General features: G+C 39.7%; 1 protein-coding gene across 13 annotated transcripts in view; it reads left to right on the top strand.

Annotated features, from left to right (window-relative positions):
• The window catches only part of SOX5 (SRY-box transcription factor 5), a 296,063-nt gene that overhangs the window by 250,302 nt on the left and 18,050 nt on the right, over positions 1 to 27,711 (top strand). For 8 of the 13 annotated variants that reach the window (XM_042795200.1, XM_042795196.1, XM_042795199.1 and 5 more), the window contains 2 exons: positions 7,935 to 8,112; positions 13,051 to 13,223. In XM_042795200.1, coding sequence (XP_042651134.1) covers positions 7,935 to 8,112; positions 13,051 to 13,223 — 351 coding nt within the window. The remainder of the gene's footprint in view (positions 1 to 7,934; positions 8,113 to 13,050; positions 13,224 to 27,711) is intronic. The other 5 variants (XM_042795201.1, XM_042795198.1, XM_042795197.1 and 2 more) reach the window with 1 other exon arrangement.

The following is a 27,711-nucleotide window of genomic DNA, read 5'->3' as shown; positions in this document are numbered from 1 at the left end:
GCATTATACCAAATAAACAAGTACAGCAGTGATGTGAGAAATGCGGCGGAATGGCAGTTATTAGAAGCAAAAAGCTAACAACAGGACCCAAGTTTGACATGAAGTATGGACTAGCAGAATCACAAGTGGCTAGTCTGTCTGCACTGGCTCATGTTTTATCTTTACTCAACGTGGACCCTTCTCATTTCAGACCAAACCTGGCAGGATTTACTCAGAACAGCTTCACTGAAGTTTTTCTGTAAATGAGGCTACTGAGTTAAATTTTCGCTCACTCAGAGATGCAGAATGAGAAGGAGCTTTTTCATTATGAGGTGCAAGCCAATGCTAAAAGCTCTTTGTTCCTGCAATTTTGTTTCACGCTGTACTGAAAATCCACACACTGGGTCCTAAGCAGTGTGGTGAACAGCTCACACCTCTGCTTGTTTCATCCTAACAGAAGAGCAAATACCCAAACAGCAGAATAATGGTGATAGGAGTAAGTCGGTTACTTTTGTATGGATGAAAGTCGATAAAGTTTGGATATGGATTGGGATAAGCATTCATGAGTCATCAGATTTTCCCTAGAGGTTGGTGTGTCTGAAAACTCACAATCAAGCAAAAATAGCCTAGAAATCTCATACCTGCCATTTTCCTCAAACATATTGTGCTGTTTGTCTGTGGAGATTGCCAGGAGGCTTCACAAGGATGGTGGGCATTTTGGTAGTACAAAGCCAGCCAGAAGCTGTAAGTGTGGTTTGGAGGATGCTTCTCTGAAGATTTGAGAAACTAAACTAAAGAATTTTAGGTAAACACATACTTGTCGGTTCATTTTGCTAATGAACTGGTCTATCCTGTTGGCCAGCCTGCCTGCCTTGTGCTCCACGAGACCCCAGAGGGCTAGGTCCCAGTGCAGCACTTGTCTTTCCTGAAGACTTTTAAAAGTTGCTTTTAGGGTTCTGTGTGCAGAGGTCTGACCAGTTAATACATGAAATTAAGGCCTTTTCCTCAGGTCATCGTGGGATGTAGACTTTAAAGAAGAGTTACATAGCTCTCTCCACAGACCCCACTTTAGGCTGCCCTGAAGCTGATGCAGCCCACACTCTTCCACGTCTGGAGCTAGCTGGAGGACTAAAATGATCCTTGACTTATTTGGCATTTGGTCCTCTGTTATTTCAGCATGTGTATTCTGTGGCTTGTAGAATAGAGCGATGCTACAGAGTAAGTGCTGTGCATTGGATAAAAATGTGGGGAGGAGGGGAAGGCATACAGCTCATAGGGCCTTCCATGTTTACAGACAGGTCATTTTCCATGCTTCTCTTGTTCTTCCTATTCTGTTTTTGAATCTTGTGTACAACTTTGGGAAGGAATAGTGCTAAATACAAAGGGAAAACCACCCAGCAGCCCTCTTATTTTAACTGTGACAACATGTGGACTAGACAAAATCAAAGCTTGGGGTTTCCAGGGCAGCAAATTAGTCTTTGTAACTGCAGACTTCTCTCCTGGCAGCTAGGCTTCCTGTAAAGAAAAATTAAAGGGGAAGATGTCAGGGATCTTTCTGAGAGGACAAATTCCCCAGAGAATATCCTCACTGACAGCCCCTATTGCTGTAAAAAAAGACTGGGGAAAAGTCCTGCCTGTCCCTCATACTACAAAACAGATTAAGTTGGTGTGTTTCTGCACCACTTTTCCCCATAAACAGGAATGGAAACACTGCAGGAACACTCCCACTGTATAAATCAGCATTTGGGAGTATTTTATTCCTTGAGTAGTTCCCTAAAAGAAATAGACAAGAGAACAAAAAGAATATTTGTCACAAATATAAGACAGCTCAGTTCCCACCTTTGTTTTGAGTCCCATGAGTAAGAGTCTTTGGGCAATATCAGTAAAGTCTGGAAGTACTAACTTTGTTTGGCTAACATGCTCTGAGTCCAGAAAGTGCCTTCTGAGAGCAATGCATTCAGGAAAAGATACTCAGCAAAGCAACACCATAAAAAAATATGCTCTGGGTATAGATAGAAATCCAGGCTGAGATGTTTTTGCAGAAGGAAAAGCCTGTGCAGTTTTCAGGATAGAAAGAAAGAAGACAGTTCTTTCTAATATTTGCCCTCTGCCTTTGGTGCCCTTTCTTTACCTAACTAAAGTCTAGTTGTACCTCCTGCTTTTTGTGCTGAAACTCGTGGGCAAGAGTAGGATAAACTAACTTCTCTGAACCTGAAGAATAAGTCTCTTGTGTTTATTATCACATCATAACCAAGATGCCTGTTTTTATGTCTCCATCTCTTTTTCTATGTAGCTACAGAAATTTCCACCTTTGCAGGAAGGGACACATTATTCTTAATCAAAACTTGAGAATGTGGCAGGAGGAGGTACAGCTGCAGATGAGCATTATCTAATTCACCCATCCTGTCATGTGAACATCCCTGCTTAATTTAATACAATTATTTCATCAGTGAGGATAATATCAGCAGCATGATTCATTTATACAACATGTTTCACAACTGTCTTTACCTCTCAGCTTCTTATTATCACTACTGATAATTTCACCATGAGTGGCTTCAGAGGAAGGGGAGGGGATGTGAAGGAAGCTGCCAGTATCTTTCTGTGAGTGTGTGGACAACTGTAGTCTTGAGGGACAGTGATGCCAAAGGATTTTCTTTGCAAATGTGCTGTTGCACCTCGATTTCTGATATATTTTGGTTAGACATTTCTGGATGAGCACAAGACTGAATGCATAAGCCGCTGACTGCATGTATTGTTCAGTAAGCAACAATAGCATCGTTGTCTTCTGCCCCAGACATGCCAGTGCTCCATATTTTGCATTTCTGTTGAAATGAAGATCTCCACGAAACACAACCAGGGTGGGGGAGTGAGGCTTTGTTTCTGGTGATGTGGCAGAGACACTCCTTTAGAAATCCCCTCTCCAGCTTCTTATTTCTAACTCATTTGGCTGTAATTTGTACTGTCAAGGTCATTTAAATAGGCAGCAAGATGTGGCGAATGTGTTCCCAGAGGTCATGAAAAGCCTCTTTAGTAGAGCATGCTAGGCTGTGCTTATGCCAGGTCATTTAAGCACATTTGTATTGCCAGTCAGATGATACACAGAGTAGTTCATGATTTTGTAATAAACCATGCAACCTGGACCTTCAGTGTATGCCACAGTGGGATACAGCACTTGGATTTAAATGACAGTACAATAATTCAATAACTGTATTTTAATAGTATACTAATCTTTAAAATATGTGAAAGGAAGTGAGATTATGAAATCCAAATTAATCACCACCACCCCCCTTTTTTAGTTTGAGACTGGTTCATTCATCTGGGCTATCAGTCCTTTATTCAGCTCTTGGTGTTGAAATAGTGCCATTTTTAATAAATGGTTTAGAGAGATTTTAAAAATAAGATTTTATTCCCTCTTTTTCCATATCCATTCTCCATAGAGATAAATTAATCTTTTATCTTAGGAGGAAGTAAATAGAGACAGCATGATTGAAAGATTATAAAATACACCATTTCAGTGAACTATTTCAACATTGGTGACTGCGAGTCAGAATTCCTGGGTATGTCTGAAACTCTACTGGTATGTTACTGTATGACAAATCCTTTCCTTTTCTCTCTCTTTCATTTTTTCCTCCCATATTAATAAACACTTTGTATTTACCTAGCATTTTACCCTTTCAGAGGACCATGCAAACCTTATAAAAGCAGTGTGATGCACAGTCAACTTACCAGCAGTATTTCTGTTTAAATGTTGCTTGTCAGGCACTTATATTTGGAGATTTCCAGTATCTGATGATTAAATATGAAAGGTTGAAGTTACACAAATCCAGGTTGAGTGAAGATACAAAATACAGCACTTGAGTATTTAGTTTATCCCTCAAATTCTGGTGTAGATGAAGGGTTCTTCCTTCTTCCCTTGTATGTCTAGAGATCAGCTGGACAAAAAAATCTAGAGTAAGTCAAGGATTTAAAGTTCCCCAGTCTCTGAAGTTTTGGTTAATGACAGTCTCCTAGTCCTGGGAAGCAAACCACCAGCTCTCCCTAAAATAGTGACTATTCTGACACTGCTGTGATACAGGGGATGGGAATCTCTTTAGCAGTGCTTTGCTCTTGCTGTGGGTACTTCCTTTTATTAGCCCTCTGTCGTGTGTTTTTGCTTATGCTTTATTCTCCACATTTATTTTTTTTTCTGTGTGTTTTGTTTTGTTAGACAAATGTGCTACTTTAAAGGAAACATTTCATAACCTTTAATCAAGATCATACTTTACTTTCATCACATCTGTGTTTATATTATTACAAGCCTTTTGGGTCTTAACGTCCTCTGGTCTAAGCATTAATCGTTTTGGCTGACATATAAATAAATGTTTGACTTTGTTTAACTCTAAAAAATAGTGGCTTGAAAAAAAACCCTTATCAATGGCATCTCAGAATAACTGCACATCAAAAAAAAGTCAGGGACCAGTCAATACTGAGCTTTCTCTAATAAAAACTAAGTGCAGGGAGTAGTTCTAGATTCTGTGATCCCCCTGTATAAAATTGAATCTCCTCGCTGTTGAAAGATAACATCTACCTGGAGTGAACATGCTACATCTTTTTTTTTTTTTATTTTTGTTACTCCTATGTGCCTTAGCTGTCATTCTGCACTTATACACAGGTTTGATACAACTGAGAGTGAAGTCTGCTAATCTATAATGTGACAGAATGTTAGTTGGGAGATTTTACAGTTAAAAATAAAGGTAGATCAACACCTAATTCTTCTAGTGGTTATGCAGGCGCAAATCACTAGTGAAGAGATTACAGTTCTTGTTTTAAACTGGAAGAGCAGAGAATTTTGAATTTATGTCTGCAGGTAGAAAAAAAAGAGTGACATGGCTCACTGAGTATAGGAGTGAAGATCCTAATAGTCATCTTCACACTTAACACAACTGTATATTATTACCTCCCAGATATTGTATATTATTGTCTCCCAGATATTTTTTAGACTCCCATGGAATAAATCAGTGTAGTTCCACCGTGGCAAAGGAAATGACTTAAATTATTAGTAACTCATGATCCAACATAGGTTTTCTAAATTCTCTGGCTGAATTTTTAATGTATTCGACTTCCAGCGAGGATTTGAGAATGCTCTTTGAAATAACAGAAGTAAAAATGCTATGAAGACCAAACAGTGAAGCAATATCATTTTGTAAATACATATAATAGCTGAAAATTGTTTACTTATCATCCTTTATGAGAACCAAGCTTCTGTGACCTCCGATTAATTTACCATTAGCCTGAACACACAATGAAAGTGAATGAAGGGGCAATTTGGAATGACATTTATCAGCTCTGGAACTGTCGACTTCTATTATTTCCACAAGGCCTTATACTTCTTGGCTCCAGAGAAGACTCTGCTGACTTGAATGAAGAAGAGCATTCTTACTACCAAGAATAGCTACAGTGCAGACAGCTTCATTGCTGGATGCCTACAGTGGAAAAAAGCACACACCCCCATTTCTAACTTGCATTAAATGAGACCAAAACCACTGTTCTCTAATGGACTTGCACAAGACCTTGCCTTCAGACCAGGCTGAAAAAAGGGAACAGGAGAAGGAGCAAGAGGAGGGAAGGAAATAAATATAGGGACAGGATAGTCGAGTGATTCAGTCAAAAGGATGAGACTGAAAAAAACCTTTTCAGTATGAGGATATAGGTTCAAATCCAGGCTGACTTTGCAGCGAGCTAGAGCTGTTCCCATCAGGGCCTGGTTGCTGCTCCGTATGAACTGAAATGCTGCTCTCAGACAGATTTTCAGTGGCTGGAGAGCATGCTGCAGCTTTTACTACCATACCTGAAACTAATCAGCCCCTGTTGTTGAGACTTGCAACAGAGGTCAAGTGTTGAATACACATGGAAAGTAACCCCTCTTTGGACTGAACAAAAATCTGTCTGTGGGCAGGTCTGCATTGCTTCCGATACTGTCTTCCAAACAGATGACTTTGCTCTTCAGGGATCCTTGTCTGGCACAGGGTTGCTGTGGTTGGTTGGTTCACTGGGGGTTTGTACTTACACTATCTCAGAACTGACTTTACAACCTTATAGTTAAACTGTTGTGGGATCTTTTTTTTTTTTTTTTTTTTTTTTTTTTAATTGAAATCACTGGAACAGCAGAGCAGGTCCCCTTCCATTTGTATAGCAGGTTAATCTTTTTTATTCTAATACAGATGCATTAGTATATCTGCAAAGTAACAAATACCTTCTTAAAATGTCAAATGCTGGTTGAACTGGGTGACATTTTTAACCCCAAGGCTTAAGTCTTCTCAAAGATAACAAAACTTTGCCTTCTAGCTGCCTAAGTCAATTGTGAAAATACAGAATATAGGCTCCAAAGGCAATTTATACATTGATTATTTTTTTCCCCTTTATTTTATGCACAAGTTGCATCTAGGATGGCTTAAATACCATTTTAAGGATGACATCTTTGTCCACAAAGTCCCTAATGTGTTTGTCTGCTAAGCTTTAATTTATTTTTGAGTATTGCAAAAGTATAGAAACAATAAATACAACAGAAGTGCTTTGCTCAGAGCTTGCTTTTTTAAGGTAATGGAAAAGTTATATGACAGTGCTTTGCAGAATTGTCCTGTGTTTGGAGACATACATCTACATCATACTTCCACAAGCTATAGGCAACTATAAAATTCCTTCTTTACTGCAGCACACCACCCTCTGTGGAAAAGAATCAGTATTATATGGTAGTAGTTACAGATACCTTAGTGGTAACAGTAAAACACTCAAACATTATGAGTCTAATTCCAGTCAGCTTTGCATTGCTGTAAGTCAGGAATAATTCTATAAAACTGAATGTACTTACAACTTACAGAGATCAGAATCAGCTTCTTCAGTGTCTAGAGTCAAAATTCAATTGTGTGAGATAACTCTTCCTGTAGTTAAAGGATGGCTTTCGCAAGTCACAGTGTCATATGGGAGTGAAGCTAATATGTGATGGTTGGATCTAATACAGTATCCATTAGTTCTGGTTATTTAAAAGTCAGTTAAAATCACTTCTAAAATATCCCCCTCATTGAAAAGCTTTTTCTCCCTTTCCTGTTTGTTTTGTTTTGGTTTTTTTTTTTCCCTTTTTGTATTTTATTTTGGTCAAACAAAAATATATTACTTAGAATTTTAATGTGTTTTATAGCACTGTCTGTTACTCTGTGTAATCAAGCTGGGTTTAGGAATAATTCCAGTTACCCTGCAAAAAATGTCACCCAATTTTTCTATTTTCGCTTAATAATAATTACTGAACTCTTAAAGTCCAACTCTACAGAAGATGAAAAAATCTAGGGACTTATGCAGAATTCTTCAGGCTATTGCTTCAAATTTTGTGGAAAGAAAGGGCAGGTTCTTCCTGATGTTGTCTTGTGGTAGAAGAGCAGTATTAATTTTCTATGATATTTTTGTGCTTGCAATTCTAAGCCTGGGAAGTTCAGAGAAAAGTACAATTGGGGAAAAAAATAAAAAGAAAAGACCAACAAAAGAAACAACTAAAAACCCATTTACTCAAACATTTTTGCCCAGTTTGGGTGGTGGTGGTTAAATTTTAAATAAAACTTCGGTTCTTATTTAATTCATCCATATCAAGTTTAAAATAAAACAAAATAATATAACTTTAAAGTTGCTCTTCGTTTTCATCATAGAAGTGTATATGTTGCTGATTTTATTAACCTCATCAGAGACAGTTCTTACATATAAAGTACAAGTAGAGGATGTTCTCTGATCATACCATGCTAATTTCCCAGTTTATCAGTCAGTTCAGTTCCAAACTGGAATGACAAGGTGATATCACATTTGATCTTATATATCATACAACCTTTTGGGTTTAGAAGTTCATATGAGCTCAAAACAACTGTCTTTTCTGGGGTGGTGTGATGCCAACAGCAGTTTTTAAATAACATTATTTTCTCTTCTGCTTGTCATAGGATGAAGTGGCTCAGCCTCTGAACCTTTCAGCCAAACCCAAGACATCTGATGGCAAGTCTCCCACATCACCCACATCTCCTCATATGCCAACTCTGAGAATAAACAGTGGGGCCAGTTCACTAAAGTCCTCCGTGCCAGCAACGTTAGCTAGTCCTTCGGCCAGAGCTAACACAATAGGTAAACTGAGTTTCATTTGTCCCTCCTCATAACAATTAACAGGTGTTAATGGAAAGTGGACATTTGTCAGCCAGTGCCAGACAGTGGTCTATGAGCTGTCACGTGTTGGCCATAAAACTACATTTGTTGACGTCAGTGAAGAAACTCCCACAGACTTACCATTTTAGGAGGGGTTTCTTAATTTTTACAGACTCAGAAAGCAAAGACCTGTGTTATTTCAGATACTACTTTGTCAATAAAAGTTAATAAATGCCATTTGTTTAATGGCATGCAATAAAGACTGCAACCTGTCTAGTGGCAGGCATTAAAGACCCATGATATTGTATTGTGTCATCTAAAAGTGATGTATAAACTTTAAAAAAATTCCCTTTCAGTTAAAAGTGTACATATGCAAATGCATCTTTGAAAATTACAGGTTTAATCCTTAGTCTGCCAGAAAGCTGCATGGAGCATTATTTTACCTTGGTCTAATAAGCAAAGCAATCACCAAGTTCATTCAAAAAACCAAGTTTGATGATGTATCTTGCAGAAAGTCCTGACTGGCTGTTTTTAACACTGTTCCAGAGAATCGTGTTAATTCTTCCTCCTGCCAAAATTACCTCTTTGCCTAAAGACCACCTAAGTAATAACAGTCTTAGTGGTGGTTTTACAAGTCTGATGTGTTAAAGGCACTGCTCTTTGTGTGTGTAAGTAAAATGCGTACACACCTCATTCTTCGTCCTTGTAACTGAAACGTTTTATTCCATGACATGATTGAATATAACCCGAATTAAGATTTCAAGATGTAAATCAGGCTCTGTTTGGGGAATTAAGTGAGGTAGATAGTTGTACCTTTGCTACTGTGTGTCTTATTGCTCCTAAAGCATCTCCTGCTGGCCACTTTCAGGGATGGCACAAAAAAATGAAAGGAGCCATAGGTCAAACATACCAGGAGCTGTTTCTGTGATATCTCAGTGCTATGTAGTAAAATCTTTTTGTGTCTCTATGGATCTCTCCCAAGCTCATTGTAGTCCATATTCTACCTGCATAGACACCAGGAAGACCCATAGTTAAATCCAAAGATCAAAACAGATCTAGCTCCCACTGTGTTACCTTCCCACTGTGCATGCATTATTATTGCCAGTGTTGATGAGAGTTACTTATATCAGACAGAGAATATGCTTCTATGCCTTTTAGAAAATAAAATAACTTTATTTGGTATAATATGTTACAATTATATAAATATTTTGTAAATAACATTGTTAATTGTTAATGCATGTATTATTATTAACCCTACACTCTTTAACTGCAGTAGGTAATAATGTATTTTGTCTTTAATTTGCTTGGCCCTCCTGCTCTCCATGTACAATGCATCGAGTTTCAATTCTTTCACATTACATTTTTTGTCCTTAATAGAGTGAGCATCACATTTAGATGTGAAGTTAAGCATCTGACCTGCATCTCAGTGGCAGGACATCTCTTGTTCTCTCCTCTCCAATCTTCTTTCCCTACACACCCTGATCTTTTTCATAGGTTTGAGACCCCTGCAATTTACTTCTTTTAACAAAATGCAGATTTTGAAATGCTGTACCTGTAATGAGTGATAATGTAATTGGATAAAAGCTGTGAGGATGAATAGAGCTTTAAAGGTCACTCTTGTAAGAAGAATTAATGTGTTATACCATTAATAAACCATGGAAAACTGTGGAGCAAAAGATAACATACTTAAGTTATTGTTAATGACATAGAGTTCACTGCTGTATATCTCTCAGCTACAAATATAGAAAGTGACTTTTTGAGGTTGCTGAGCAGTATCGCTATGCATACTATATATATTGGATCAGCAGTCTTTAACTGGTGCAGAAGCTGGACAGTCATAGCCTATTTCTAACAAAGGTTTGTTCATTAATGGAGGGCTAGAAGAATGAAAGACTTGTGAACACTCTGTAGCCTTTTCCTGCTAACTGATAGGTCAGATCCAACCAAAGTTACAGCAAGTAAAACTCATTACCATGTTAAAACCATTTGGTAATCTTAAAAAAGTGAGCATGAAATTTCAAGTCGCCCTCCAGTAGGAGCTATGCCAGAAAAAATTTCGATAGCAGTTTTAGCAAAGGTACTAAGGTCCCTAAAAATGGTAGAGAAATTGGATCATTTTTTTATCTTGAGAGATAAATCCCTCTAGAAAAAGTCACTGGGAAGCATGCAGTCATTTCCCGGACAGTTACTTCCACCATTTGAATGATTGGAGCTGTCAATGCAAGGCACAAGTTGTCTGTCCTAGGTCTGCACAGCCCACCTTGCTGGGATGCAGTTGAGCTGTCACACTTCAGTGCCACTAACTTCAAATTAAAACCATTCTCTGAAAGCAGTTCTTCAGGCCGTTTGGTTCCCATGGCGTGGAGAAATGCTCATGTATTGTTCAGTTGTCTTTGGATGATGTAAACTTAGAGCCTCCCGTGATTATTCTGATACATTTGGGCATACAGATACGTAGTCCTTTTCTAGAGCTAGCCTTATAGCATATAAATTATGCTACAGACTGAGCAGTCACAAATGTCGTGGCTTCATGTATGACTTTAAATCCAAGCATTTCTTTTTGGGAACAGGCATATGTCCGTGTACTAAAAACAGAAACAACTTCTCTCTGCCCTTTGCCTTTATCTGCAACATCTCTATGCTAGTTTGGCAATCCTTATAACTAAGTGCATTTTATGTAATGCAGTTCCCCTCTCTGTCAATAATTCACCACCTACCCTAAACAACGATAATTTACATTCTACTCGCTTCTATATTAATCATTTCCCTGCACACCAGCATCTTGGCAGCTACTGAAAAACATAAGGAGTGCTTGCTTTTATTCACTGTCATGTGCCAAAGTGTCTCAAAGATAGCAGTATTCAGGAAAAGCCAAATAGTCTGGAGAAGGGCATGAATTCCAGTTCCTCGGCAAATACGGCTGTATTACAGATCAAAACTATTATACCTAGCCTAATCGAGAGCACAACCAGCAGTAATACTACTGTTTGTTTGTTTGTTTGCTTGCTTCCTTTTTAATTTATTCTGACTACATGGAAGCTTGATCAGTAACAGATGCAGAGTGGGGAAGAAACCGAGCAAGTTGATAAAATGGAGATAAAAAAAAAAAAAAAAGTCAGCTGGTAGCACTGTGCTGGTGCAGGTTATATCCTTCCTTATGCTAGGAAAGCTGGAATTACTGGACTTCCATTGGCTGAGAATTACTGAATTGGGTCATTAGATAAAAGCAATGTGGATCAAGTTATTTCACATAAAACTCTCATGGTTCCTGGGTATTTAGCCAAAATCTAACTGTTAGTACAATTAACAACAGTCAAACCGCACAGAAACTTTTCTTTCTAGTTTTTGTGCGCCAAGGAAGATGGGAATACCAGTCCCCTTCTGTCTGCAGTCTAAAAAAAAAAAAAAAAACAAAACAAAAAAAAACAACAATAAAAACCCAAACCAAACTAAAATCCTGACAGCAGCGCAGCACTGAACTAATCTGATATCAGCTTCTTCCCCTGAAATGTTTTAAGCAGCAGCAAGACAATGTCCTACGTTTTTTGGCAATCAGCAGATCAGATAGAAGAGTCTAGCAATACAACAAGGATGTGTAATCTGACATGATTAGACAAGGCTCTTTAGGAACAGAACATTCATAATTGAGACAAAGAAAGAGTATTAATAACACTTTCCTAACACGGCAGTTAGCCATTTTATATTTCCTTTCTTTAATCTTAGTGTTTTTCAACAAATCATGGGATTTAATAGCGTGTTTTGGCAGATTAGAGGATTTATGGCCCAGATGTTTTTTGTTCTAAAAATGGATTAGGGTGTAAAGTTTGCTGGAATCCATGGAACATGTTGAGGCAAGCCGGTCATTTTGTGTGTGATTAGTGCCTGCCTTCTGTCTCACAGTCCCTCCATCTGTCACAATTCACCAATGGATCTGGTTAGATTTAGCCTCATGTCACAAACAGAAGTCCCTTTTCTGGGCAATTTCATATTACAGATTCATTTTATGCCATTTTTATGCCCTAGTTAAAAGACAGAAAGAAGTGTGTGCGTGTGCGCGTGTGTGGGGATGTGGAAAGGGGGAGGGAGATTGATAGATACTAGCCTCTCCTTTAATGTTTGAAAAATAGACTGGGGCTTGGAGTCTCCCATCAGTATTCTATCCTACAAATCACATGCAGATCATAATAAGTATAATCTACAGTACGCTAAAGGAAAAAAATGACAAAGTGTCACATTTAAAATTAAATAGTATTAGCTGTGCTGGTGATGCTTGTAACATTTTAAAAGGAAATAATTCAGTGACTACTAAGGCTAAGCCCTAGGCTGTGAATTTGCAGCAAAACAGTGGACATTTGACCTACTATTAGCAGCATGAATAGGAGTGGGAATGTAGGTCCGTGTAGCTGTGGTTTCTTATACATTTCTGAATGACAGGTGGTGGTGGGGAGCATTCAGTGGATGAGGTTTCTCTTCTCAGCCATTATGCATTTCATATCTATAGCAAACCACCGCCACCTGTGGTTTATTTTAATGTATTCACAAGTTTTAAGAAGGGGAAGAATGAAATAGTCTATTTTTAAGAGTTTGGGATTGCTGGCATGATCAAAGCTTCCCCTAACTTATCCGGTTACATCCTGCTGCATACAAACCACAGGGCTAACCTCTGCAGTGTCAGGGAAATATTGAAACTAATGGGATCAAATATCAGGACGATGATTTTGGCACTGAGGTTTCTCATGCTTTCTATCCAGGTGGCTCTATCATAACAGTAACAGAATTACAAAGCATGGACGGGTTTCTGAGCATTACCTTTTAACTCTTCCTCATTAATCATTCTATGATTCTATGAATAGTGATAAACTATGGGTGCATTTCATCGATGAAAGCTAAAGTGTTTTCTTGTAACTTTCTTTTTTTAAGATATCCTTTCTTCTATCACGTCGTCAGGTTATTTAAATGACCACGATGCTGTTACCAAGGCAATCCAGGAGGCCCGGCAGATGAAGGAGCAACTTCGGAGGGAACAACAGGTGTTGGATGGGAAGGTAGCCGTGGTGAATAGCCTGGGTCTCAATAACTGCAGGACAGAAAAGGTGAGTTTCTGAGACTCCTTTTGGAAAGGGTCTGAGATTGCATTTGGCTCTCACTACAGACACATAGGTTCTTCCTCCTTTTTTTCCCTCCTTTCTCTTGCTCTATTTTCTTCTTCCCCATTTTTAACCAGAATAATTGCTTCTTTCAAAAAAAGTGAAAGGTAAAATGAAAACCACAACCAAAAAATGGCAGAAGAGAGAGGCCTGGAGACCCTTGGGTGAGAGAGTAAGGAGGAGGCAGAGGTAGTCAAAGCCCTCATGAGAACTTTGGAGGGCACTAATTCTCTGTTCCAGCCTGTCATCGTGTATTATGAGAAGGTGATCTTGGAAGTCTCTGGGTCTAATTGGAAATCTTGCTTTATGGAAATGCTTACATGTGTTTGTGAGATGAACTGGATTTGAAAATATTCAAGCTTCTTTAGGAACATAAGCTTTGCTGATACTCAGGCTCAGCTTCTGGGTATTTAGCCTTGTGAGGTTGTCATATATGATATTTTGTGACCATTGCAATGTAGCATTGTCATGTCATGTTAGATGACTTAACAAAATTGAAAAAATTGAGAATTGACAACACAAACTGCATATCAAATATTTGCAGTGAATCTTAGAGGCAGCAGAACGTATGGGCTTTACCACCTGGTTTTGAACTGGCCTGTGAAGCTGTGCTATAACAAAGTATCAACAAAGCGAATATTCTCCAGTAAAATTTGTATGCACTGTAACCGTTGTGTATGTCTAAGAGGCTGTGATTTGCTGCTTTTCTCTGCAAATACCTGATGTTTTTCCATGCACTGCCCTGGCTTATGGAGGATAAATAGACCTGCCAGTCCTTGCTGCCACATTTACAGTGAGCTGTCCTTATAATACTGCCACCTAAGATATACATCCAAACTCTTGTGTGCATCTCAACATCACATGCTTAGTAAGACTTTCTCCTCAGTTCCTCTCTTCCCCTCCAATATTGTCTGAGGTGATACAGCCCTCATTGTGCAGTACAACTAAGCTGACCGTTGTTGAATTTGGTGTAAACTGAATTTTACTGAAACAGCTTCTAGTGGCTTTTCACTGTAAGGCCTTGTGTAAACCTCTGAGATAGGAAGATAAATAGAATGAATAAAAATGATCAGCTATTTAGCAGAAACTTGAAAGTCAGTCATCCTAGGAGGCTTGTGAGTCAAACAATATTGTCCAGAATGAGCAGATTGCTAATTTGGATAGCTTTCCATTTTCCCTGGTTTTAGATGGAGTTTGATCAATAAGCTGTGAGAAGCCAGTAGTCTGGGTAATGAATGTTAAATGTACATGTGAGTCTCTCACTACTGTACTTTTTTCATCAGCCTATCCTGGGTGCAAGTGATGTAGAAATTACTCCAATTTCATGCACTTCCTTGACAGAAAGGGGAAGGAAAAAGGAGGTCAGTGTAATAGATACCTGGCAGTACGTACAATCTTTCTTGGAAGAATAAGAGCGCTGGTATGGGAAGAGAGAAAGAAAGAGAGAGGGATGGAGCATGTTTATGGCATTTCACATAGAAGAGTACCAGAAGGGAAGAGGGAAAAGCAGAGTGTCAGATATAAGAAGAAGTGATCACAGGCACAAAGGAATTTATATTCAAATATTTAAGCATTCTTGAAAGGATGCTCGGAGCAGAAATTTCTTTTCTCTGCTCCCCATGTCGAAATGACTTTAACACTCAGCCAGATGCTAATGCAAAGTGACTCAAGCTATTCCTTGCAAGCATAGCTAAATTGCTGTTATTTGTTAAGCGCATTGAATTCAGCTGTGGATACAGCAGTTGGTTGCATTCAGAAAGCATCTGTACCCTTTTTTTTTCTTTTTTTTTTTTCTTTTTTTTTAATCCTCCAAAGCAGAGACAACTCTACCTATCTCCCCCCTCTCCTCCCTTGTGCTGGCTGGGAATTGTCAAGTGACAACCGACCAAATCCTTTTGGACAGGAAGCCTTCATCCTGAGTTCTATATACTTGCAAAGCAGGCCTTGTGGTTGGATCAGGAAGCCCATTAAAAGCACTTTGATGGTATGGAAATTCATCTTCATGAAGCACCCAGGCCCCTAAGCAGCATGCTGTTTAGCTGTGGTTACAGATCAGTCATTCACATCGGAGGGCAGTAATTGTGCTGACGGCTTGTTCGGCAATGGAAGTACATAAAATAATCCCAGGCCCTCCACCATGGCATTGCGAGTTAATCTTCTTTAATACAGATCAGCTGTTGTTCTAACACATGACTTTATGCTGGCTCTAGTGACTCTGCACAGCCTTTTGATTAAGTAACAGGAGTGGAACCATCTGCATTCACTTTATTCTGTTACTTTCCTATTGTTGGGATTCTCCTTACTCCTTCTGTTTTCACTTCTCACCCTCAACCCCAGTTGAAGTTTATTTTCCTCTCTAATTCATGCCTCCTGGAAGGCTCGTGGAGAGCATAGAGGAGTTCTTTTACAAGGTAGCAGGAAGAAAAAATTGTTTGCTCAACTGAAAATTTTTCTAAAGCAACTGCAGGATTTGGGGGTTTTGATACAATAAATGCTAAAACTTTATTGAGATACACTGATTTCTTTTTTTTTTTTTTTTTTTTTTTTTTTTAAAGTGAAGACAGGAAAGGACAGAACCACGTCTGATCTCTGCTGGGCTATAATGGCATTTGGGTTGCTGGGATGACCACTTAAGCCACTAAGTCTTAGTTGCACTTTTTAACCTGTAGGCCCTCCTGAGCTGTCTCTTGCATTTGATCCAGCAGAGGAAAAGACATAGGCTGTAAAGTTTAGGTACTTGTTCTCCTTTCCCATATATGTTCTAGGCCATCCACTGACTAGCCAGCTGTGAAGTTCAGATCCAGACAAACACCCAAACTTCTCTACAGTGTGTGACTGTTTGACCTAGGACTTTAAAGTTTTCTCTCTTATTAAGAGCAAGATTGGAGAGGAAGGCAAGTGTTTATCATTTTGAATTTTTTTTTTTTTCTGTTTTTCCCTGTTTTCAAGGGAAAGAAAAAGAGATGGTTGGGAAGGTGGGTAGTGAGAAATGGAGTGCTGCAGTTATCACTGAGGGTTTCCTTTCAGCAACTCAGGGACTTGCCAGGGGACTTGGAGGCAGCCCCTGAATTTTTGGGATGTTATGTTTGCTCACTGGTTACTTTCTGACAGGGAGATACTGATGTGGGGGATGGAATTAAAAGAGGGTTAGCCTAATGTAGCTATGCATCTGTGACCATATTCATACTTAGAAACATATATTATGTCTATAGTTATGTACGGAAGAAAGACTCTCCTTCCTGTAGAGTGATCTCAATGTTTATAGGCAACAAACACTCATCTGGGGCTACCCCCAATTTTCCTTCCTTCTTTGCTGCAGTGGCTAGTGTAGTTATGGAGACCTAAAATTCTTGGAGACCTGTTGAGTTTTTTTTATTGCATGAATTGCTGTGGCAGCTTACCCGTGAAGTTCTGAACACGTGTTAGACTCTCAGTAGGGATTTATCTGCCAGGAGTCGCTGGGCAGGCTGAGGGCTGGAAATCACCTTTGTGAGTCTCTGTTAAAGCTCTTGGGGCTTTTCTCCACACATGTACATGACCCGTTACCTGGCCTGTGCTCCCAGATGGGTTGATCCCTGTGGACAGCCAAACCTGCCAGCTGTAAGGTGGTAGTCAGACAGGAATTTCGTGGAATTGGAGAGATGCTGTATAAAAGGAGTCATAAATGAGAAAAGATTTTTTAAAATGGCTGGGATGATTTGGGTGAGTCACTTTATGGGCATCCAACTTGGACCATCTTGAGGGATTTGATTTTCAGAGGATTACAGTAAAAACTATGAACATCATGATGAACATGGATTTTACTAAAACCTATTTTAATTGCAAATGCAATAAAACATATTTTTACATTACTTTTCTTGGAAACATTTCCGTGTATAAATGAGTAGTGTGTGTATATGTTTTTCTGGTTTCTTGGAAACCCGGGAGCATAGTTTTATTTGTAATTGTCATCTACAGTTAATTATAGCTTGATATGTACTATACATAAACAATGTTACCTTTTATACATGTAGCTTAGAGCACAGATTGTCATCTAGTACAAACACCACAACAGGCAACATCAGCAAGTGGACTCTGGTGTATTTGTTCGGCCCCAAATCTGCCTGTTCCTCTGCAAGGGAGATGTACACAAACACAAAGAGCCAGCATGTGTGTGCATGCATACAAGCCTACAGTGCGCTCCTTCAGAGATACACAGCACAAACACACGCTGAGCTAGCCAGTAATTTTCTGACTGTAGTCAGACTCTCAAGCATTCATGTATGTGCCCTGGTAACTGTAAAAAAGGAGAAAGGGGGCACACAAGCAGGTTTCTGAGCACGTGCCTCTGTACACCGGTACAAACGCAGGTACCGGTTTCCGGGTGCTGGTGCCAGTTGCTAGAGGTGCAGGCGGCAGGGACGGCTGTGTAAGTATGCACGGCCACACAAGCGTTTCAGATGTGTGCAAACACAGTCACGCTCATAGCACGCTCTGAGATGAGTGCATCCGAATACGTGTAGCTCCTGTGCTGAAGTGTTTCTTAACCTGTGATACAAGTTCTCCCTGTTATTGCTTGGAGTGTGTCCTTTTAAAAGGCTCTGACATGTACTTGTCCGCTGGGCTGTAACTAAAGAGCTATTTGTAACAATATTTATTCCAGCACTGTAAGCAGGAGCCTATTTATTACTCATGCTTATGGAACACTGGGTTCAGGATGTCTTTTCTCCCATTCCCTCCCACCATCCTCCCCACTCCCACCCCCACCTCTCCCTCTTCCCCTTAAGAGAGTGCCAAACATGAAATGACAGTGACCAATGTTGACTTAATGTGGATGTTTAATAATGAAAAAAGTGTGTCAGTTCCAGCGTTAGTTACAAATGGCAGTAAGTATATCGGGTGGCAGCCCTGTAATAATTTTACATCCATCATTCCTTCCCGATGCCTCGCTGGCTGCCTGATGGATGGGGATAGCAGAGTTAACTCTTAAGAAACTGCTGTGATCTGCTGAGCTGAAATGAATTCTGTCCCTGCTCTCCCCTCAGGGAGGAGGGAGATATTAAGACTCTCAAACCCACAGACCCTGCTGTCTTTGAGAAATAAAATGTTGGAGCTCACTTTACTAAAGGCATAAGGAGGAGCTGGTTTAACACATGGGATTTAAATTTCTCTTGCAGTAGAGAACTGTACTTCAATAACCTTTTTTTTCTTCCCCTAATGGTTAAATTTGAACCAGAAAGTTGAGAAAAAGCTGGAGGAGAGAAGAACATGGAGGAGTAGAAAATGGAGGACTTAGTGAAACAGAGTCTGACCCCATGCTTGGTGCAGACACTGACAGCCAGACTAGAGTGAGTAAGTTGTAAAGATTGAAACTCGCAAGAACAGGACCTGGCACAAGCTGGGCTTCCCAAACAGGAGAAACCCACTGGAAATAAGTCCAGAGATGCAGTATTAACATCATAAACCAAATCACCTTGTAAGAGTTAAAACCTGCCCATTTTCATAATCTCCATAGTATTTTACTGGAAAAATACTTTAGCATTCCCAGTGACTAGCAGCGGCTATATTACCCACAGACATTACATACACACTTATCCCTGCAAGTTCAGCAGACTGCTAATATATATGTCCTGTAATTTGTAGCCCACTCTATTCCTCACTGGCCTGTAAAACACTAGGAAGGATGATCAGTGTAATATTTTTGTTCTCTTCTCGCAGTGTGAGCAGAGATCTCTTTGGAATAATTATTGTACAATGTGAAGACCAGAGAGTATCTTGCAGACAATGGATTGTTACAGTCTCACAACACAAAAGTTAATGTATTATCCTAACAACTGTATATCCCCTTCTTATTACCCTTTTCCCTACCCTCTTCCTCATTTTGTCTTACTGAGATTCTTTGCCAGCAAAACTTCTTGTATGCTGGTTGCAGCCCTCTTTGTTAATGCTATCAACACAGAGCAGATAGTTTTCAAAAATCATGACAAGGCAGCGAGCAGGTATTATGTCATCACCCATCCATCACCCTGTATGTCAGCCTTTCAGTAAGTCCAGTCAGCAGGCTCAACAGGATCATTCATGTTCAAGGAGTCCTCTGTTCAACAGGGCTACTGTATCCATTGTCATTTCTCCTGAAACTTTTCTCAAATTTAATTAAAAACACATGTCAGGTTTGCACACTGCAAAGATCAAAATTGGTTTTGCCCAGCACTGGTAACTAAGCATTAAACATTTTGATTTGCTTCAGCTGAAAGTTTATTCCTTTTTACTTCCCGCCCTTTCCCCCCCCCCCCCCCCCGCCATTTTTTTTTGCCTTTTGCTTTGTGGAGCTTGTGTATATTTATATTTACAGCCTCTGCATTTAATGGCCACATGCCTTGTTTTCACAGATGGCCAGTGGAAGACTTCCCCTCCCCCTTTTTCTTTTAGTAAAGCCTGCCTTTGGTTTTGCTACTTTTGTCACAATGCCACTACTCTCAGTTAGCAAGTGCCTACGCATGGGAGGGAGGGATTCTGCAATGAGGATTTTTTTTTTATTCCTCCAAGGATTTTAGCTCTTTATTTTAAAATGCCTCTTCTTTTTTTTTTTTTTTTTTTTCCCCTCATTAACCATCTATTAAATGCCCAGATACATTTTTCAAAGAAAAATTAAGCATATGTATTTGTGTGTGTCTTTAGTGTATCATTGTGACAGAGATACATGGGCAGGCTTATGTAATAAAAGATAAAACTTACAGGTGGAGGGACAAATTCTACCCATGGATGTGTACATGAAACTCCTGTTGAAGTCAAGGAGAACAGCAGGCAAAGAGGCAAGGAAAGAACCCTTGATCCTTGCAGCTGCTGAACTTTGAATGGGCATTTAAGTCTTCGTTCACTCCGAAGAGCAGAGATTGGAAACATTCACAGGCAGTGTGGATCAGGGGGGACTGCAGCTGTTTATACCTTAGTGGGAATTTTATTAAGCCCAATAAAGATGGATCAGCTTCCTCCTGGAAAAAAACATACAGTTGATTTGGAGTTCTTGTTATATCTTTTGAGCTTTTTGAGTCCTTGGGTTTAAATTCTAAGCTGTGCCCTACAGCCACGATAGCTAATTACTTCCTGAGATATTTTTGTTGTTTTTACATAATCACGTGCCTCCAATAGCTAGGGCTTTCAGCACATTCATGGGCACCAGCATCAGTGCAATACCTCTCTTCAGGGTAACAAAGGCTAAGCCTGATTCTTCGGTGGACTGTGTCCACTTAGTCTCCTGGGGGATCTAGCCATCCTAACATGCAGGCATTCACTTAGCTGAGTGACAAGCAGTATGTTTTGGGGTTGCTGAAGTTTACCCTTAATTGTATTGATGCTGATGCTGGGGAGTAGACAAGCTAAGCCTTACTTCATGACTGAAAAAATGTGGTGATTTTGTTCTTAGGAGATGGCCTAGGTAGTATGTCAACTTCTCTGTTAGGGTTAGAAAAAATGTAAACAAAGGTACAGCAGTCTTCATAATTTTAATACCTTCTAGGGAAAATGGTAAAAAATAATCTGTATATCTGTATTGCTTCTGCACAGTTGAGTCACCCATTGGTTAATAAACAATTGCCAGGAAAGCAGAGATTGTGTTCTTGCTTTCTCTTTACATGCGTGTAAACCCTCTTTCCCAGGATATCCTGCGTGGGTTGTGATTTTCATCTTGTTTCATTTTTGGTGTGCCACCTCTCTTCCCCGATTAACCCTTCCTTTCCTCACTGATCTGCTATAGCATCTCTTTCTGACTCACTGTGAAATCCTTCATTAAAATTTACGCAGCAGATATCATCCAGAGATCTCAAAACTCTTCACAATGGTGGGAAAATGTCACGATCTCCATCCTGCTTACTCGGGGAAACTAAGGTGCAGCAACTGAACAATTCACACAAAGTTACAGAGCATGTCAGCCCAGAAAGCAGTCTAGGTGAGAAACTGGATCATGTAACTCTTAACCAATTTGTAAGCAGTGGATTACAGCTGAATCTGGTCGAGGTCAAAGCCCATGCCCACACTGCAAAAACTTTTCTAGGAAGGAAACAGTGTCTCATCTTTCTGCTTTGCTTTTGCTTTCCTTTTTATTTCTTCTTTAAAGTAATAAGCTGGGCCAGTCCCACCTGCATTTTCATTTTAAAATCCTCACTTGCACGATCTCTCAGAGCTCATAACCAAAGAAAAGGAGGACCTTAGTGTCCTCATTTTCTCTAGAATTGCTACTTCCCATCGGTTTGCTTCCAAGTCAAATAATATATTTTACTGAGGTAGTCATTCTTTCTTGAATAAAGAATTAAAAATCTTAGGGCTCTGACCCATGCTAAGTTATCGAGGATTTTCCTCTTTTTATTTCAGTGGACTCTGTCTTGCTTTCAGTGCTTTGAAAGGTACTGAATTGAGAGCCATTAGAAACCAAATACCTATGTCCACAATGTACAGCAAAGAAAATGACTACAAAAATTTCAGCAAATTTTGCCTGTGACTGGGTGTCTGTTCCTGAGCAGAGAGTAGTTAAATGTTGGGATCTACTTGATCTATCTGATTTTTTCCCTATAACACCCCATAGGGCACCTCTTTACTGAGTCCATATAGCACTTCCTATAGATTACAAGTCAGATTCAATTCTTTTTCTAGCCAATATTGAGCCAATCTGGATTTGAATATATGCCATAAACTAAAAGATATGGTTCCTTTACCAAGTGATGTAGCCCCAAATAAGACTGAATGTGATCATTCTGAAAGAACTTCCATAAAATCAGGAAGAGCCACAAATAAAGAATGTTCTTTTATTTTCTTGCTTCTAATGCTGCTTTTAGGTTCTGTGGGTGGATTATTCCACGAAAAAGAGAGATCTCAGATAAGCAAGACTGAAAGAGCTGAGGGGGTGGTGGATGCATTGTTTCTTCATACTCAACTTTGATGCAACAACAACAAAAAAAAATCTCCCAAATGATAAATAGCTGTGACATTATAAATAATCTTTCATCTTCTTTGGTGGTCCACAGAGTTTATATAATTGGAAGGCTAAAACTCTTCTTTGTTGTTTCTTCCCTTTTCATTAGTACAGTAGAAGACTATAAAATTGTGCAGCCAGAAGGGGTTTAACAATTACTGAGTCAACATTTGAAAGTCTCACTCTATTTTATCATTTTATGCATGTGCTTTTTATGAGTTTTACAGCCCTGCAAGCGTTACTTAAGCAAGGTCCATTGTAATGTCAGGTCTGTAACTGCTCTTATTTTTATTTTGCTTTACCTTGTAACATGTGCCATCAGCAAGAGTCACAATTCCACACTCACAAAGAAATTACAAGCTTGAGGTTATAATTTTTAGATAAGATTCATGAGAGCTAGTTTCAGTTCCTAAAACTACCATTCTTACCAAGGAACCTTTGGCAAGTCACATAATCATAGAATATCTCAAGTTGGAAGGGATCATCGAGTCCAACTTCTTGCTCCTCATAGGAGCATAATTGGCAACTCAGTCTCTCATCTGGTAAACAGAGTTAATAATACTGCCTTTCTTTGAGAAATTTTGTGGCTGAATTCACTGATGGGTGCAAAACACTTCGGCAATATGATCTGTTACACAGAAAAACCTAAATCTAAATAGAAGATCCTTCCAAAAAGAGCTGGAAATTCTCTTACAGCAGTTATAGGTGTAACGGGATCTGGACTGTAACATGGTTTGGACTGGGACACAGACAATGCGCACAGTACCTACTTCAAAGTACCATGGCATTAATATGCAGGAGTAGAGTCTGGACTGCAAATAATTCATCATATGCAAACCTCTGGGCACATCTCTACTGCCAGTGGTTCCTCTAAGTTCTTCCACCTCTCTGTCATCTGTAATGCCTACCTACCTCATGTTTTCCACATTTTGAAGGACTGTAGATTAAGATTTTATAACACAAACTATTCTGATGTTTATTATTGCAAGAGGCAGAGGAATTGCATGGGAAGATTACTTTTACGAAGCCTTCACTCATGTCAGATGTAGGATAAAGCTCTTCACCTTTTTGGAGAGCTAATGAAAATATCATAATGTTGAATGGATAATACCTGGCACCACCAGTGTGTCTGATAATCAAAGATGCTTTTCTGTCATAAGCAGAAGTGAACTTTCATTGCAGGATCGTAGCCTAGCAGCTACTCTGTCTGGTACTTTTAAAATTTGGTGCATATTGACCAAGGTATGTATCGGAATGGTTGATATTTACTGAGGCTTGCTGAGAGAAGACTTCTGCCTTGACACCACAAACCACATTAGATACTGTCACAGGCCCTACTCAACAATCTAAGATAAAAAGTAACTTACCAAAACTCAATCTATTTAAAAATAGCACCTTTAGAGTTTAGATGTGAACATTTTTCCTGCAGAACAGGATGATAAATAGCTGGACAAACTGCACTTGGAGGGGGAAGAGGGAAATGGGACACTAAAAAGGACAATAGCAGGCAACCATCTGTTTCTTTTTACGTATTGACACTGAAGGGAACAAAGGTAGCAGGCACTCTGTGCATCAGTGTATTTGTAACTCTTGGGTGGAAGAACTGATGAGACAGTTTCTCCTCACAGTTCATAGGCAACCGTGCGTGGTTCTCTCCAGCTCCTCTACAAACGCATTTTTATTTTGCCTGGCCTTTCAGTTTGCTTGGGATAAGAAAACCAGGAGTGTGAAGAGATGTGCGTGAACACTCTTCCTCTGGTATTCTACACTGGCTGTATCTCTGCAGGCATCAAGCTGAGAGGAAAAACATTCGTATCAGGGGAAATGGGGGTAGGGTTAGGGGAGTAGAAGAGTGAAGAGTGGACTGCTTCAGGAAAACTGCTAACCTTGAATTATGCAATCGGAAAAACAGCTCTTGCCAAAATACAATTCGAACGAAGTTCAGAGTACTGTCAGTGTTTGCCAAATACCCCAGCCAAAAGGATGTCTCAAAGAGGGGGAGGAGGGATCTGTTGCCATATGCCCTGCATTCACAGTATTCTGGAAGAACTGTGGAGTCCTTCAGGACTGGAGGCGTGCGCATGGTCTCAGGTGCACCCTGAGCATTGGTACCGTGATCCAACACAAGGCAGGAGCAGTGAGGTCAGAGGGGAGTAGGCAAATATATCAGAATGTCTTTATTTCTCAGACCTTCCAAGGTTTTGCTTCATGTTTGTATAGTAGTGGGAGGAGTTCTGGCAAACAATATCAGGCTGTTCTACATATGTTTTGACTCTTCTTGTTTTATGTTTCTTCTGTGAAAGAGACTGCAACCAAGTTCTTGTCATTTTTAGATCAATGTTTTGTTAAACTATGACAGCTATCCATGACAGAGAGCCAAGTAACTTTTGCAGCTGACCACAAAACTGAGTCTGACTTGCGGTGCTTAGTCATTTTTTATATTTTTTTTTTCTACATGACACATTCCATGTGTGTATGTGTTTTTCATTGTTCTTTTAAATATAATTAGAACATTGCTAGGAGCTGTGGTACAAATCAGTCTTCTCCGGCAGATTACTTTCTTTTATTAATAAAGTTTTAGAAACTTCTCATCACATTGTGGCTATTGATGAGACCTCTCTGGTTATACTTTGAACAATTGGACTATTGTGGGATTGATTGCTTTCTGCAGTATTATCTTCTTTGGTTCTTCCATTACAGTTTTAAATGATGCAGACAAGAGAGCTTTCGCTGCCCCTACAGAGAGTCTCTCCTACAATCCAGTAGGCGTGACTATTAGGGTAGTTTTCCCAACCTCTGCCAAAGTTCTTCATAGAGGAAAAAGATGTTTATATGATGCCTCTCAGCCTTCTGAGGCCTGATCCAAAATTGAGACATTCAGAAGAAAAATAATCAATTCATCTTTAGCAAGAGATCCCAATGTTTCTTCTCTTACAAGGGCAGAAACGTTCCTTACCATTTGGTTTCACTGCTTTGTGTTGTCTGATTTTTAGCGAGTCTCACAAGCAAATCTTTGCACCACTCCCCGGGGTTTGTACCAACCGAGCCTGTTCTTCCCGGCAGTATTGGTTCTAGGCTGCAGTTGATGCCACTCGTGCATCACTCCTAGGATGAATAGCATTTTATACCTTTGGAGTATGGGGCAAATATGAAACAAAGGGATTATCACTCTGGTTATTTTCTTGTACCTTTAAAAACCTGAAAGCATATGCCATTTCATCAGATGAACCCTTTTCCCCATTTCTTTCTCTGCCCAGCAAGACAACTAGATGTAGAGCTTGATAAAATAAGTTTAAGGTATAGTCCAACATAGTGTGCAGGAGTGTGCTACTGTCTCCTGAACTCTCGTGCTATATCACAACTGCTTTATTAAAGTGTGCTGCTGAACCCAGTACGCGTGTACTCCTCCTGTTATCGCTGTATGGTACCACAGCTTGCTACTGTTTACACAACTAATCCATCACAGTTTTAAGAATGTGTAATTTGCTATTGAATCAAGATAATGATGATAAATAGATCCTATTTTTGTATAAAATTGAAACCATTGTGGACCTCTTGTCTGAAGTTCTTAAATAGGTTCTGTGAGAGGAGGCTGGGCTCGCAATGTCAGCAGGTTGCCAGTTTATTTGGGGTCAGGGAAGAAAAGACTTTTTTCCTTTGCTTCTTCGGAGGTTTCATAAATACTTTCTCCATAAACTGAAAGACTCTGTGGGAAAGTAAAGAGATGCTTCCATCATATGAAAAGCAGTAAGTCATCAACTGAATGCTTTCAAGCACAACAAGATGGGAGTGCTGCTTAGCCACTTTGAAATAGTTTGTAATTGTACGTCTGGATTAGGGAAAATCAGATGCTGTGTGATTAATGGGAAGAGCGTAGGACAGGAAATCAGAACGCTCCTTACGGGTAGTGAGGCTTTTGCATCCTGCTAGGGTGTCACTGATCTCTTTCCGCTCCCCTAATGCTGTTGCAGAGGCTTAGGAAAGAGCAGGACTTAGACTTATTCTAGCCTGAGTACTTCTTAAACATTTCTAAACATTAACATAGAAGAGTACAGGTGGCTGTTTTGACATCCTCTGTTTCAAGAGCAATGTCATGCAGTTCTTTTTACCTGCCACCATATCGTTGCTGATTGAATTACCTTGTCATGCTCTACGGTTAAGTAGCAGGGAGTAAACTGTCACTGTGTTGAAAGGGTGGTCTCCCCACTCACCCGTGTTTCGGCTGTCCGGAGAGTCACCTCCAAGTGCTGGGGCTGAGCAGCGCAGCCCAGGAGCTCAGCACTCACCTGACATCCCTTCGCAGCCCCTCTTCAATCATGCCTGCGCTCTCTGACTTCATCTAATGTGGCTGTACCTCCAAATGCAAAACTTTGCCCAAGATGGATAGCGGCAGAGCATCTGTAGGCTTGTTAAGTCAGACTCTGATAAACGAGCCGTACCCGGTGTGTGCCTTGCAGACAGCATGCCGGAGTATTCGCTGACCTTAAGACTCAATCAGATCATGTCGGCAGAGCGTGGTTCTGAATGTAACTGCCTCTGACTTCAACAGCTGCGTTTACTGCATAAAGAAAAAGCTGTTAAGCCTGTGCCCTTTGCGCTCTCAGCTCTGTTTCCCTAAGAGGTTTATACATGATTCAAGAAAATTCTGCAGAGAATAACTCCCCTCCCCCATAATATACTCAACAAGAGGAGATGTTCTTTTATATTTTAGGTTGGTGGCAGCATTTTTAAATTGATTTCTGACATAAAAATTTTTGAACTCTATCATTATGAAGTTGACAGTAAATAGATTTTTTTCTGAGGAAAAACTGTTGATTTCCATTATATACCTGAGACCCATCTGAAGAAATACAAAGTCAACTTATTCCTGACTTTCTGTCTGCTGACAGGCTGCTTTGGAAATGAGAGCTGAGCTAAAACCAGCAGATCAAAGAGTCTGGTAAAGCTAAATGCCTGAATAGTTCAGGTGCTTATTTGAAGCTTCTCCAGGCTTTCTGGGTCTGCTGTGCCTGGTTGTGTTACAGAAACCCTTTTGCTTATGATAGGCTGACTCTGCTGCATGAGCTTTTCCTGCAAAACCCAAGAGGATAACTCATCTTGCACACTTTTGGTAGTGATATGTCTGGTTATAGACAGAGCACCAGGAGTGTGAAAGGGATCCACAATGAAAAATGAATGTGAGGAGTGGGAAAGTTAACCTCGTGTTCCCTAAACCCTGTGAGCGTGAGAAGTTGAGCAGATTGACCCTGTTTCTAACTCTCTCAAGAAAATCTTTGTGAAATAACTTACATGAATTTGCACTGTTCTTTGAATTGCAGATGCAGGGACATCACATTACAGGAAGCATTTCTCTATTCACATTGTTCTCTTTTCTGTTTCTGTCTGTAATACAACCTACTGACATTATTAGGCTACATTTTAAAGTTTCCGGTTGCCATGTGAAATCTGAAAGTTTTTTTAGTTTGTTGATCTTTTATAGTCATCAGGAGT

The sequence above is a fragment of the Tyto alba genome, unplaced genomic scaffold (genome assembly GCF_018691265.1).
Source record: "Tyto alba isolate M040663 unplaced genomic scaffold, T.alba_DEE_v4.0 Super-Scaffold_21, whole genome shotgun sequence".
NCBI lineage: Eukaryota > Metazoa > Chordata > Aves > Strigiformes > Tytonidae > Tyto > Tyto alba.
Note: the sequence above shows the minus strand (reverse complement) of the source record. Positions and strands in the feature narration are given on the sequence as shown.